Source organism: Camelina sativa, chromosome 9, assembly GCF_000633955.1.
Source record: "Camelina sativa cultivar DH55 chromosome 9, Cs, whole genome shotgun sequence".
Lineage (NCBI taxonomy): Eukaryota > Viridiplantae > Streptophyta > Magnoliopsida > Brassicales > Brassicaceae > Camelina > Camelina sativa.
The window spans coordinates 31,747,887-31,763,838 of NC_025693.1; the positions used below are offsets into that span (position 1 = coordinate 31,747,887).

Below are 15,952 nucleotides of genomic sequence, written 5' to 3' on the forward strand. Positions count from 1 at the left end.
ATCTTGGAACTCTTCTTTTTTTTCTTCTTCATCACACACCATCTATGAGGATAACCTACGATTACATTTCTCCCCCTGCATAAAATCTATACTACGTTTGTAAAAATTACGAATTTTTTTAAGAGAGAAGTGGATTGAATAACTCCCTAAAAAAGCTCGAATTATTGGAAGAAAAAAGGATGCCTTAGGGTGGACACATCAATAACAACTTTATCCATATATAGAAACTTAAAGTTTATTAATAGGCTATCGGGTTTGGACTATTGGCACTGCCACTGAGAAGAAAAATTGACGAAGCTATGATTTCCCAACAAAGTGATCAATATTAGCTTGGTCTACTTTTGTTTATATCCAATTTGTGTGGGGTTTTGTTAATATATACTCCTTCCGTTTCATAATATATGATATTTTAGAGAAGTTATTTTGTTTTATGATATAAAATGTTTTCAACTTTCTATACAACATTTAGATTAGTTTAATACAATCTTGTTTATGATTAGTTAAAATTTGTAGAAGTAAATGTTTTTTAATCTACGTATTTTTGTTTAAAACATCTAATATTTTGAAACGGAGAGAGTATTATTTTTTGTCAAAGAGTTTCAACTTGTACATTAATTCCTATTTTCTTTCCAATAATTTCGATATTCCTTAATACATATTATACATTACAGGATTAACTGTACCGTAAATAATATCTACAGATAGATTATGATAGCGAGGATGATGGGTTAGCAGGCTTTATCCAAAACTTTTCAGATGAAAACTGCATAACATTTACATGTTACTTGCGTGATCTTGACAATTTGTAACTAATAAAAGATTTCTCTTTATAATTTTAGTGAAGTATCAATTATTAATTAATTATTATGGCAACCAGGGAGATGAAAACATTAATTACAAGTTGCATGCAGATCGAGAACATGCAATATACTGAGAATTTTTTTTTTGTTTAATAGCAACTTTTGTTAAATAAATAGTCTCCAGATATTTGAGATATAGCTAAAGTCACAAACTTTTTAATAACAACACTAATTAAGTTATATATTGTGCATGATAACCAACATAACTATCAAGTGATCTATAATAAAGAAATACATTATTAATAAAGATAACCAAATGGACATAGCTGATAGATCTGACCTGTATAGTGATCGTGCTAAAACCATGTAAGGGAGTTCGACAAGTGGGAAATAATAAGAGTCAAGTTCATGCGATTACTGAAAATACTTCTGAATGGTCTATCCTTTTTTATCTTTTTGTCAATGGGGTATTCGATCGATTTGTACATGTGCATGCGTTAACACTGACACATACTTCTGAATTTGCTTATCTTTCTTTCCCTTTGTTAATGGTTGTTCGACTTATCCCTTTACAAGCGGCAGCCAGATATTATGATTTTCATGTTGCCATAAGTTATTGTACCATCAAATAAATACAACAAAAATATAAGTATGAAGATAGCATACAGAAACGAAAAGGGAGAAGGAGGAATCTGGTTAAAGTAAGGTCTCTTTTATTTTCTCTTTTAAATGAACTTTTCATTATTTAAACGAAAAGACAATATATATTATGTGTGTATATATGTGGGATAGTGAGTTATATTTCGAATGGTAGGTGGTGAAAAGGAAAGCCGCTATAAAGTAACACTACTTAGGTTGAATGAGGAGTTGGAATCCACTTAAAGTGGTTCGAATTAATGAAAAATAAACATATAAAAAGGCTTCTATATACTATTGTTATTTTACACTAATCCTTTATTTTGAATATGTTAGATATATATTTGGACTTCAAGTGGGACAACCAACATGCTTCCATTCCACGAGAAGACATGACTCGATACGTGTAAAGAAACCAAAGCCGTTAAGTGTGTGTGTATCTTCACTTACATTTACCATATTAATTACTTATTGAGATATTTTTATATAAAGAAGAAACCCCATCATTGGTGGCCCGACTTGGATTGAAAAAAATAAAACTAAGTACGATTTCATCCAATTATTGGGATCAACTCTATTTGCTACTTAATTTTATGGTAGCTTCCTCCTGCTTCTACTTAATTCATTTTTTACTATGATTCTCAATTTATGTTGTTAGGCATTGACCAAATAAATAAGACCATATCCACATATATCAAAATCTCCCAAGAATTAATTAGTTTCAGCTAGTTTCACTTCACCTAGTTGTTTTTTTGTTTTTTTTTTTCTTTTTTTTTGTTTTTTTGTGCAAACCACTTCACCTAGTTAGAATAAAAAAAAAAGAATACATTTTGTAGTAAGGAAAGAAAAAATATTAGAAATATTGTATTTCAAATAACTTTTTTTTGGTTTCAGCCAAAATAATCATTTGATGACGTGGTTTTACAAAACTTTTGTGTGAAATATCTATTCATCCCGATATTGATGGGACGCTCGCTAGAGCAAAAATAAGATACATTGTATTATCAATAGGAATGACAAATAAAATCATAAGTTTGTGCTAAAGGCTCAATATATTCATGAATAGATGTTTTGGATGGTGACAACAAAAAGAAAAGATGGACATATATAATTAAGAAATACAGAAGAGATTAAAGAAAAAAAAAAGAGAGGAAACATAATAGTCTGTTTTCTATGTGACAGCTATCAGTGACTCACTAAACTATTCACATGAACAATGGGGTTCATGTGTTATTCTTTGGATCTGTGTCCCAAATTAACTACTTAGTATATGATATTTCATTTTTTTAAAGATCAATTGGGATCTTCATGTCGTAAAAATATATTCCCTAAGAATAGTTGAGACCAAATTATATCTTAAATTATAGTAAAATATTAAATATTTAGAAGACTTTTTTTGTTGAATTGTTTTGGTTGCTTACACATGTTAGTTTATATAAGTTTTTTTCTTGTTGTTTATTAGTGACTATTGAAGGATTCCTGAATGGCTAAATCCTTCTTCTTCGAGCAGTGACAACTGACGAAAAAGGCTAGGTCCAGTACTGTTTACTGTATCCCTTAAGTAACACCAAGGCATTATATTATAATTTGTTATTTCAAAATTCCTTAACTACAGCTTAATCTGTTAACCCCCATCATGTGAAAGCTATAAGGGACCAATTAAAGCTAACACGCATCTTAAAAAGGTAACGGGGACCATTTTTAATCAGATTCTCAACATTAAGTTAATTACGATTAATTAGTGAAGCAATAATACAGGGTTTTAAGCACACACGTGTCACCCTAATGGTCCCCTCCTCCCATCTGCTCTATTAATTTGCTTCTCCCATGTTGTAGGCTTTTTAGGCCTCGAGAAAATTTTGTGTACTATATACATTTTTTTTTTGAAGTCCCTTAGCTTACTAACAAAAAGGATAAAGATTAATCTTTTGATTGGATGATTAAGATTTCAGACCATGTGATTTAGTGATCTTACACTGGGGAGCAGATTTAGTTTTCGTCCCAATAATTAACCTGCTTTCAGGTTTTAAAAACGTAGATAACATATTAAACATTTGGTAGAGCCGTAGAGGTACTTTTTTTTTTTTGTGCAACAGCAGTAGAGGTACTTATGCACTTATTTTTATAATCTTATTGTGTAGTGTATTGGACTACAAATTATGGATAAAAATATAGAAGCTAGAGTTATATAGGGTTAGTTGCTTAGATCGGATCAATGTGATTCTACTGGTTATTGTTATACTAGTACTCTATTTTTGTTCTTAGATTCCAACTAACAATTTAAAGTAAAGGGTTAATGGAGTAACGAATATTTAAAAAGTTTCATTTATATATCACTGCAAGTTGAGTGTAACCACACACAAAAAAAAAAAAACTCGTTCCATCTTTTCTCATATAGTTTATTATCATACATTGTAGTTTTTATATTCTTCATTTTATTTATATTGGCATTTGTATCAAAACCAAGTATAATAATAAGAAACATCTTACGACTTACAACAATACAAACAAAGCCTTAAATTTTAATTAACAGGCCTTGATTAAAAATCTTATGGGCCCAATAAATGCTATACAGATCAGCTATGAAACGAGTTGTTCCTATTCGAATATAGAAATTAACTGTACAATAATGGGCCTTAGTGTTCAATAATTAGGGAACCCAAAAGAGTATTATTAATTGCGGAAACAATTAGGACCCAGACCAAGTGTTGTGCTAATTCCTAATTAACATTAGTCCCAATAATATTTGATCTGCTGCCTCTCAATACTTATATTTAATGACTTAAGTTTTTTCAATTAACTTGGCCTTAAGTGGGTGAAGAAGGTATACTTTCAAAACTAAATATACCGTTTTCTTATACATATGATATGATAAATACGCATCCCATATTCAAATTTTCATTAGATATACTTCAAAGTCCAAAGCCTAATTAGCTAAACTATTGCTGTATTTCTCTTTCTTTCTTTTTTTTTATCATCAAATTTCTCTTTTATAATTATATAACCAGAGGCAGAGCCTAACTAAACCACTATTCCAACTGGCGATTTTATTTTTAATTAGTTTAGCTTAGCTGTGAATTTCGAATAGAAAAAACCTAATAATGATACACATTAAGCCAATGATTAAGATCTTTAAATATCTATTGTTTAGTCTTTGTCACGGCTGAGTTGTCCACTTGTCCCCCAGATTTAAATTAGAATAAGCAATATCCACTTTCTCTAAATTATTAATTTCGGCAATTCGGCATAGTAATTTAAAATACTAAAATTGAAGAACAATTTTTTTATTTTATTTCAGGGAAACTGTTTATCAAGTGAATTGGATATAATTTTAAGAAGAAAAATAACAATAGCAGTAGCTTTCGTCCTATTTAAAGACGAAATCAAAATAAGTAAAAGAGAGGTAGTAGTATAGACACAATGTCGTAATTTTCATAATACAACTTATTAAAAAAAACTAGTTTCAACGAAAACTTTCTAATTAAAAATTCGATGGATTATTCTGGTTGAAAGAATCTCTGGTTTTATATTCCACAGGTTCACTCTCTCATAGTTGTCTTAGAGCAAAGCATGGACAAATGTATAACTAAATATACATAAATTTCAGTTTTTTTTTTAGTGGTCACAAAGTTTAACAAATACTATTATTAAAGCTGAAATAATGATTCAGTGACGTAAATAATGTGGAAGAAAGAGTCAAGTTGCCTGTGAAAGACAATAAATCAACAAAGACAAAATAGGCAAAAAGAAAAGAGACAAAAAAATAAAAGTTGGAAATTGAACCCGTACCTTTTGTTATCTTCTCCAAGAAAGATGTGTTTTTGGCAATCGCGTAAATTTTTTGAAAGATGTCATTGTTTTCCGTGCCAATAAATATTTTCTCATTTGATTCCTTTTTACCAGTGTTCAAGAAAACGGTCTAGACGGCACTTAGATGCCGTCTAGGCGCTAGGCGCTCAGCAGACGTCTAAACGACCGCTTAGACCGCGTAAAAATTACATAATATTATTTTAATATATATTTTTTATTTTTAACTAAATATATTTAAAATTTTAAGTTTTATATTCATATACATCTTTATAAATGTTCATATGTTATTAATTTAAATTAAATAAATGTATTTTTAACTAATTTTGGTTTATAATTTATTACTATTTATTTATTCTAACATATGTTTTACATAATTTTGTATATAATATCATATATATAATATTTTTTAATGTAAACACCTAAACCGCCTAAAAACGTTTAAACTCCGACTAGTCGTTTTAGGCGCTAGGCGCTGGGTCACCGCCCACATACCGCCTAGCGCTTTCTTGAACATTGCCTTTTACTAACAAAGTAACAGCATTGACTCTCTTTCGAATACATTAATGTGAATTAAAATTATACTTTGATTCTAAATGATTTATACTTTGGTGTCATAAAATAATTAGCCAAACAAGCAGTGTCGTAAAATAACAAAATGTTGCTAATATCACGTGTGTTCTCTTCAAATCCAATATATCATGAACAAAGGGAGTGTAATCTAAATTAGCAACGTTCAATGTTTTCTCAATTTGAAATCTCTATGCGAGCATTATACTTTTTTATACCTTTATTATGACGTTCTTGTCATATTAACTGAATTGCCATAATTGATTCAAGACCAGTCCTAATTATTGTCGAGAGTCATTACTCTCGTGAGTAAGACATTTTCTACTCAGCCACTAGATCATGCATATGATGTATGGATCTCCATAGAAGGACGTGTGACAAGATCCGCCACAACAACTCCCAAATCCATGCATTATTTCAGAAGACAAAAAGTGCATTAATTAATACAACCTGTCCCAACTTTAACCTCATCATCACTCAAGCTTTACATATTGAAATAATATAAGAAATAAAAATAAATAGATTTCAAAGTAATTGTAACATAGAGCACACTAATTATACATTTTTTAAAACAGTTTGTTGCCTCAAACCAATAGGGTCAGGATGAACCTAGACATATATAATCGTAATGTCTTAAAAGGTCTTCAGAATTCGCTTTAGTCAATGTTTAAATATAACTGTCGCCTAATAGGTCATCTCGAGATTTTTTATTTGTGTAAAATAAAATATAAATGTCACAAAAAATTAATAAATTCGGCTTCTATATAGTGTAAAAGTCTCTCTGAAACTAATATAGGAAAATTCACTGAAATTTGTGTTCAAGCTCGAACTCACAAGCCCTCTTAAATAGAGACGAGGAGACTAAAACAAGACAATACAGTGTTTCTTCTATGTTCCCTCATGTTAACACCATGATATGATCCACCAATGCTAAACCAGAGAGAGAGTGCCGCCTTACAGGGTTTGCTTGTGGAGCAGTACAAATTTCCGTACAAATGCAACAGGAGTACTGTACCTACGATGTTGATGATTCCCCGTGACCGTGAACCACCACGGGTGTTGTAAGAGAAGGTTTTGATTGGTTGCTCGCATATATATTAAACGTAGAAATGAGTTGTTAAAAAAAAAACGTAGCTTTGTCCAAAAAAAAAAAAATTAAATAAAAAAAAACGTAGCTATGACCTATGAAATGTTTACATTTGCAATTTTCAAATATATTCTACAAACACACAAAATGTTTTTTTTTAGTGGATTTATTTCTACATGTAAATGCAAACCAAAGACACGATTAAGATTTTGTGAAACTTTTTTCGTTTTGTCCAAAGTCTTTGCACTTTGGAACGAACAAATAAATTGGTAAAGGCTGTTCGAACTAAAATTTGGCATTGTTCGTCGTCACTGAACCAAATATAAATCATATGTAGTTTATTAATTTTATTTCAGGAGATAGACTTTTGAGTTTAAAGTCGTTTGTATTCGACACTACTAGAAAACAATATTTTAGACCTAATATAGCTAGAAAAGTTAACACCATTTACTCTCTTTTCATATTCACTATCATAGTATAGGTATCGAATTATTCATCAGTCGTATAGGTTTTTAATGGTGAACTAAAAAAGCGGGACGTTTTCATAAAATATAGAAACCGCATTAATTACACCAATCACACATAAATTATTGATTTACTTTCTTTGGAAATAAAAAAAGAAAACTCGTTTTTAATTTTTATTATCTTCTATCAGCTAAAAAACGCACCTTCTAATAAGTACTCTCCATTTAAGGTGTGAGATTCTCAAAATCCGCTTTTATAATTATTTAATTAATAGAAAATGTATAATTATGTAATAAAACTTATAAATATTAATTAATAATTTAGTAATATATACATATAGCTATTAATAACTCTAGCTAATCTTATAATAAATATATTTCTTTTTAAAAATTTTAATAGTTATTTTGTTGTGTAGTATTTTTATGATTTAATAAATTTGGATATTTAAGGTTCTTAATATTTTTCTATTAACACAAAGTACATAATAATTTACAATTATATTAATTATTTATATTTTTAAATTTATTCATATAATTGTTGTTATAATAATAACAGATATACAAAATAAAAATATTTATTAATACAAAAAATATATATCTAATTATATTAGTTATGACTTTCTCTGTCCCTAAGATTGATGTTCTAGAATTTATTTTGTCTCTAAAAAATTGATTTTATGTATTAAAAATTAAACTAGCTTTTCTACTTTATGTTTTTTCACACATGATATATTTTTTTTTTCTCAACCATTGGACCATAATTGACCGGTCCATTAGCCAAATTCCTACATTCTTAGGAGCTGGAATCTGATCCCTGGTGTGATGGTGCCTTCTACAAATGGACTTACCTCTTGCCACTGGACTAAGGTCACACATGATATTTATCTAATAATTTAAAAAAAAAATTTATCCAAAAGTAATTAGAAATTAATTTACAAATAAAAATCAAAGTGTAATAGTGTCTAAACATCAATTTATCCAAAACAGAAGGAGTAGTTAATAATACAATATGAAATTGTACCTCAAATATGATTTTCCCCCGTTTCACGAAAATTTTCAAAAAAGTTTATTTAAAGCTATGGTATCAATTATGATTTCCCCTCCGGTATGGACCGTGATGATTTTGATAGAAAAGTTAAAGCAAGACTGGACCGTTGATTCAGGACGGAGTCGCCGGATAGGAGAGCATCTCAATCGTTGATGTCTCCTATTTAATTATCAAACGCCAATTAAAAAATTTGCAAAAAGCCGTACTTATTATTCTTTATTAATTTAACTATCATTATACCGACGGCAATAATGACCCTACATGCCGGATATTAAAATAATCATTATCTCCTCCTTTCCCCGTTTCCCTTATTTATACACAACTCTCCTCTCTCTTATTACACACACGACTCATTACAGAACACACAGAACACAGAAACAAAAGTGAGACAGCACAGAACTCTCTCTAACTAATCCCGAAAGGTTTCAAAAGGGTATTTTAGTCAAACCATCATGGACGCTTTTGATGCGATTCCAGATCCTGTGGTCATCGACATTTTAAACAAAGTCGGTGACGTCAAAACGTTGATACGGTGCCGTTCCGTTTCTAAACGATTCAACTCGTTAGCCACTCAGTCCGACTCGCTCCTTCTCCAGCTCGATCAGATCCTCGGAACCACCGATTCTGACCCCGAGATCGATTCCCCGATCGCTAGCTTTTTCCGATCTCTGTTCAAATCGATTCACGGCTTCCTCCCTATCTTCCCCAAACCAGCTGACCCGGCCGAGATCCTAACCCGATCTCCGAAAACTCCGGCTCAGATTCTCGTCGGATTTGAACGGATCCGGAACCTTGAGGTGGAGTTATACGGCGGCGATGTCAAGCTAGAGAAAGGCGCCGCCGTTAAGTGGAAGGCTGAGTTCGGTAAAACACTCAAGAGCTGTGTCATCGTTGCTTTCCGTTCCGCCACGGTTAATACTACTCCAGCAGCTACCGCCGCCGTCGTCGTCGACGGTGCTGTGGAGTCTGATTCTGAGTTCGTCTGTGGGTTGAAGACGCGCGTGGTGTGGACGATCAGCGCGTTGATGGCGGCTTCGACGCGTCATTACCTGATGAGAGATTTGGTGAAAGATCACAAGGAGATGGAGAAATTGACTGTGCGTGACAGAGAAGGTGAAGGTACGGTGGTGATGGACGCTGCGGGGATGAAAGAATACAGAGAGACGGAGGCGCGTGAGGATGATAAAGGAATTGAGCGCGTCGGGGAACGCACTGTGGTTCCTAGCGTGAGGATGAGTATGAGACACGCGCCGTCGCTGATGCTTAAGAGCGGGATTTGTCTCGAAGCCGCGACGCTTGTGGTCGTAAGGCCGAGTGGTGTAGCTTCAGATGATAACGACGCCGAGCTGGTGACGGAGGCTTTCGCCGGAGATGGCGGCGATTGTATGTACGGGGAAGCCGTTACGGCGTTGCTCAAGCGTAGGAGGAATGTGTTAGAGATGAATTCTTTCTAGAATTTGATTCTTTTTTTTTAAAGGCCTAATGGGCTTTTTTGGGCTGTCGTTTGTTCGGCCTTTTTCGTATGTATATAAAAAATACGAATCGTACAAAGCCGGTTGTACTATTGACGTACGACTTTGGTCAAATGACATCAAATCTGAATTATTTTTCTCTAATATGATATGATTACCAAACATTAATTGCGTTGCAGCATCTAATATAATATTACTGATATGATTCGAACGAATTAATTAATAGCAATATTTTATATATAAAATGCTGTTAAGTATCTTCAGTGATCTCACCCATATCTAATGAATATGATTAAAGAAAAAAAATACAGGTATTTTTATTCAATAGCAATTACTTTCGAAATCTGACATTAATTTTTGTGATTGCCTATGTTCATGGGGTGGATATAACATGGAATAAAGGCAATTACAATTACGCAGATTGCAAGATTCAAGCCTATCGGATCCAGTTTGAAGCCCATCAAGGCCCGCTCTTCACAATCACAGGAGAAAACTAAACCATATCTCTTTCAACTTTCAGTTTTATACTTTTATGAGCTCTTCTTCTTCTAGTTCGACTTTTTCAATGTCTCTTTCTCGAACACATAAAAATCTTATATATTAATTGATCTGATATCATTATGAACACATTGTTAGTATTCCATTGAGTGGTATCATGATCATCTCATATCATGATCAAAAGGATGTTATATTGATTAGGTCACTAACATGTTTCTTTAACTTTATTATACATTTGCAACAAAAGGCTATAGAGTGCCGAGAAATAATTAAACCATATTACCAAACAAAACAATGTGGTCCTTGCTTAACATGTCAATGACAAATATTTGTGCTTTATATCAAATAAAGACTAATAAAACAGAATGTCTCACATATATGTAAACTTGATTAGCCTATAGCTGTGAATGATGCTTCAATCCATAACTTTGATTACAAGTTTAAAGTTTCAGGCAATAAAATTTTCATACTTATCAGGCTTTACTTTTTGTGGTTTTTTTCACATATTAATATCATATATAGAGAGTTTCCCTCAATTATGCATTGTGATTTGACAAAGAAAAATAAGACTTATTTGATTTGTGGAAAAAAAAAGCAGGAAATGTAAATTGCCTAACTTTTTATCGAGTGAGGCTCTTAAGAAAAAGCCTACCCACATGATTTCTCAACATTGTCGCTCTCATTCACAAGGATTGGGGTACAACTAAATCAAACAGTATCTTCAATCTACATAAATTTAGCTTTATGAATATTGATTATAAAAATGATATCTTCCATTTCAATAATCTTTTTATAAAAGTATTGCTACTTAAATGTTAAATATAAAGTTTTTTTTTTGCTAGTGCTAAAGGCCTACCTCAATGTTGATGCAAACTTATCATGATAAATAAAACATACAATACCTAACTTTTCTTTTTTTTCATCCTTTAATTTGAGTTTGGGGTCTGCTAGTTTCTTTGTGTTGAATTATTTCTTGAAGTACTATATCATTCCAACAGTCAGTTCTAATCTGTACAACTTTAAAGAGACTAACGCAATTAGCGCCAAAGGTTAAATTTAGCTAAATTAGAGTGAAAACCGGAACCAGTAATTGAGTATGCTTATTTACCCATATCACGTGAATTAGCGTGAAAAAAAAATCGAATTTCAGAATTTTGCCCAAATAAAGCTGTTGTATAACTAAAAAGGAATGTAAAAAAACTAAAGCCAGTTACAAAAATTTGTAATACTAGTTCGAGTTTTACACATTATTTCTCTTACCAAAGATCCAAAACGTCCATGTTATACATGTTTTAATTTAAATGGGAATTAACGGTTAAAGCAAGAGTTTCATGAAAATTGCTGGAACGAAAGAGAGCTATATCTTAACCAAAGAAACGCAACTGTACCTGTGAAAATTCAGTTAAGCTAAGGAAAGCAATATATTGTGTGAGAAGCATGACATTAAATCAAAATATTGTGTTAGAAAATCATTTTCTCGTTTTATGTTTGTGAAAGGTAAAGAAGAACAAGACCAGCTAGCATAAAGGATTCAAGAATTGAAACTTGTCTAAATCATGCAACAAATGTATTGGATGATTAAAAAAAAACTAGTTCACTGCGACGTCTTGGTACCAAGTTTACTTAATGTTGAGTTCAAGTTTTATTACCATAATGTCCATAACTATTTTGATAATATATGAACGGTGAAACTGTAAAATAGTAGAGAAACAAAACTGTTTGAGTAGTGGAAACCACAACTTTTTGTTTGGTTAGTTTTCAGAAATCCGCAATGATGCTTTTCGATTGAGCAAAACAATCATATCAAACAATTCATGCCTCATGTCACAATAACTTCACCATACACTATTTCAGTACGTGATCATCACATCATTAACATCCCTAGATCGTTTTGCACTCCTGAATATCATTGTCATTTGGTACTATCTATATAGTTTGGAAATATAGTTAGAAGGTAGTTAAATCGTAAGATAGCAATTGAAAATTTGATGATTATGGTTGAAAGATGACAACAAGAAAGGGAAATGTGACCACACAGCTTGTGATCAATAGCATTGGATTAAGAAACAAGCCTCGTGCCCTCCCAATCTTTTCCTTTTTTATGCTTCTTTATATACCATTGTCTTTCTTTTTCTATCATATATAATATTATTATCAGTTTATATTGAATTTGCAAAAGTAAAACCCACGAAACCTTTCCAACTTTAATCTATTGAGCAATTCGACTATAACCCATCATCACCCTTGTCACATTCACATGTTATACTTTAAAAAATATATATGAATGAATTATTTTATCTATGAAATGTAGACGTACTTACACATTTGGTATAGACGTATAGTAGTAACTAGTAAGTCCTGAATACACTCAGCGTAAAATTTTAAACACATCATTTGGTATTGGCTTATATATAAATCACAAAAGTAAAAACAGAATAACTTATATATGAATGATGATGAATCTATTCAAAAACAAGAACAAGAAGTGGCTGTGACGACCACTGAAAGTGATTGATTCAGTCAAGAAGCTTCTTGTTTACGATTGAATAAAGTTGTAATGAACCCACTTCACTCCTTTGACCCCATCACTTCTTCTTCTTCTTCTCCATATTTATCCATCAATTACATTTTTACGAAGACATTTGGCCAAGGTGCACCACCGATTTTTTTTTTTTCACTTTTTGAAAAAAGGGTTTAAGTGAAAAAGAAAGTTTTTTTTTTCTCCCCGCAAAAGCAAAAAGCATGTAAAGCTGTCACAACACAGGAATATAAAAGCCTAACAAGAAATTTTTTATAAAGAAGAATAATTTTATAAATCCAGACATAAAAAGCTGAACCCTTCCCATTGAGAGATCGATCCAAAAAAACCAAAACCCAAGAAAAACAAAAAGCTATGATCAAAGGAAGCAATGGAAACAGAGGATCTTCTTCTTCTGGTTACTCTGCAGATTTGTTGGTTTGTTTCCCTTCTAGAGCCCACTTAGCTCTTACTCCTAAGCCCATTTGTAGCCCATCTCGTCCTTCCGACTCCTCCACTAACCGTCGTCCCCACCACCGTCGCCAGCTAAGTAAACTCTCCGGCGGCGGTGGAGGAGGAGGACATGGGAGTCCTGCTTTATGGGCTAAACAAGCGAGCAGTACGAACATGGGTGGTAGTGACGAAATAGCTGAACCTACATCGCCTAAAGTCACTTGCGCCGGTCAGATCAAAGTCCGGCCGAGCAAATGCGGCGGAGGAAAAGGAAAGAATTGGCAATCGGTGATGGAAGAGATCGAGAGGATACATGATAGTAGATCGCAAAGCAAGTTTTTAGGGTTGAAGAAAGATGTGATGGGTTTCTTGACTTGTCTCAGAAACATCAGATTCGACTTCAGGTGTTTTGGTGATTTCCGACATGCTGATGTCACAAGCGACGACGAAGATGATGATGAAGATGAGGAAGGAGAAGGAGAAGAAGAAGGAGAAGAAGAGAACTCAAAGAATGTTTTCTCCAAATGGTTTATGGTTTTACAAGAGGAACAGAGCAACAACAACGACGACGACAAGAACAACAAGTGTGACGCCGTAGATGGTGATGAGAAGAAACGCGATCTTGAAAAGTCAGACGCAGAACCGGCGGTTCCGCCACCAAACGCGCTTTTGCTTATGCGGTGTAGATCAGCTCCTGCGAAGAGTTGGTTAGAAGAGAGAATGAAAGCAAAAACAGAGCAAGATAACAGAGAAGAAGAAGAAGAAGAAGAAGAAGAAGAAGAAGAAACAGAGGATCAAGAAACGAATACGAAGAAGACGAAGAAAGATTTGAGATCACTAATGGAGGAAGAGAAGATGGAACTGGTGTTGATGAGATACAATACTGAGTTTTACAGACTCTCTTCAGACATCGCTAAGGAAACTTGGGTTGTCGGCGGGATTCAAGATCCTCTGTCTCGGAGTCGAAGCTGGAAAAGCTGATTTTTTTTTTTTACATATCCACCGTTACTCATCATTAATCATCGTATTTTAAAATCTAATTAAGCGTTTTTTACAATCCTATCATTTTGATTATCTGTTAATTATTTTTGATACTGTTTTTTTTTTTGGTTTCTTGAGAGTTTCCATGGTTCCTCTGTTTTGTATCTCAAAAGGGTTTTTTTTTTTGTTTACCTTCTTTGTTTCGTGTGTTTCATCACAACGTTTGTAATGTAATGCAAATATGTACAGAGGCTTTTATATGTTACACGAAGTTTCTTAATATATCATTTTTTTGTATTATATGTTTTCCTTGATAATACGTTCTTTTTGTAAACCATAGAGGAGTTTAACGAAGTTTCTTAATATATCATTTTTTTGTATTATATGTTTTCCTTGATAATACGTTCTTTTTGTAAACCATAGAGGAGTTTAATATAATAAAAATCAAATGAAAACAAACATTTCATTTTGCTTGCTATGTCACGAGTTCAATCCTAATATAAAACCAAACTGAAGGTTATATTATATATACTTTGAACACGGCAAGCAATAACAAGCAAGTTAGAGCAAGTTTATTGGAGGTTCATATAAGGGGAGTTCTTAATTTTTTTATGAATTAATTGTGTACTGTTTGGAATATAAGAACCCATGATCTCTTAGATAAAATTTTCTCTTTTATTGGTAGGCTCTTATTTTAGGTCTCTTATTTTTGAAAATATTGTTTTTTAAAATTTTAAATAGAATAGAAGTGGTATAAATGTGTAAACATTTAAGATTTTATAAAATTAAAAAATATTCCATTTTTATTAATTTTCAAACATACAAAACATAATAAAACATTAATACATATTACAACAGAAGTGCAATTTATAAATGAAGAAAATGATTAATTTTAATACTAATTAGCTCCAATTTTTGCCCAAATATTCTCAATCAAATCATTTTGCAAGCAAACTCAAAGACAAAACTCAAAGATGTGTAGAAAAAACATTTCATATACATAATTAACATAGACAGAATCAAGCTAACTTCACCAAGTGACTTGTTGCTTTCTTCACCAAGATTATAACCCGCTCAGGGATGATGTCTTGGCCAATGAGCAACCTCGAGACTAGGTTTGACCGTTCAGGAGATACAGGAAGCTGAACAGAGACGAGGGGGGAAGTTCAGGTTTCTGGTTAGAGAATATGATGAAAGGAGATGGAAATGTTTCGGGTGGCTGAACACAGCTGTTAAGATCTTCTTGGAAGAATCTTGAAGGTGGAGGATTCTGAGTAAGTACATCTCACAAACATGTACCAAGAAACGGAACCAAGATGCAGTTAGGTAATGCAACAGGAACTTCAAAATAACTCATCTACATTGTGTGTATACATTAACTACAAGAGTTGACAATCATCGAATCACAGATCTTGATTAAATAAAGATAACCATGAGAATCAGATAAACAACAATGACACGTAAACCCCAAATCAGGTGATGCAAACATAAACAGTTCTTTGATTCTGATCAATCCGATCATGAAAGCACCAATATGAAAGAGATCAACTATAAACAGTCACATGATCAAATATCTTATACTCCAAACATACGAATCAAACATACGAACCAAACATAC

General features: G+C 32.5%; 2 protein-coding genes and 1 long non-coding RNA gene across 3 annotated transcripts in view; 2 read left to right on the forward strand and 1 right to left on the reverse strand.

Moving 5' to 3' along the window:
• On the forward strand, nucleotides 8,645–10,048 carry LOC104713487 (F-box protein At1g78100). Its single transcript, XM_010430623.2, has one exon. It carries the CDS (start codon nucleotides 8,865–8,867, stop codon nucleotides 9,864–9,866), a length of 1,002 nt encoding a protein of 333 aa, XP_010428925.1. The 5' UTR covers nucleotides 8,645–8,864; the 3' UTR covers nucleotides 9,867–10,048.
• LOC104713489 (ABC transporter F family member 4) lies at nucleotides 13,127–14,618 on the forward strand. Its single transcript, XM_010430624.2, has one exon. The coding sequence runs from the start codon at nucleotides 13,276–13,278 to the stop codon at nucleotides 14,332–14,334; it is 1,059 nt and encodes a 352-aa protein (XP_010428926.1). The 5' UTR covers nucleotides 13,127–13,275; the 3' UTR covers nucleotides 14,335–14,618.
• The window catches only part of LOC104713490, a 3,514-nt gene continuing 2,788 nt past the window's right edge, over nucleotides 15,227–15,952 (reverse strand). The window contains exon 3 of the long non-coding RNA XR_755641.2: nucleotides 15,227–15,618. This is a non-coding gene — a long non-coding RNA (uncharacterized LOC104713490). The remainder of the gene's footprint in view (nucleotides 15,619–15,952) is intronic.

Excerpts from the sequence above, each read along its gene's own strand:
- LOC104713487 (XM_010430623.2), top strand. The coding sequence starts at position 8,865 with ATGGACGCTTTTGATGCGATTCCAGATCCTGTGGTCATCGACATTTTA.
- LOC104713489 (XM_010430624.2), top strand. The coding sequence starts at position 13,276 with ATGATCAAAGGAAGCAATGGAAACAGAGGATCTTCTTCTTCTGGTTAC.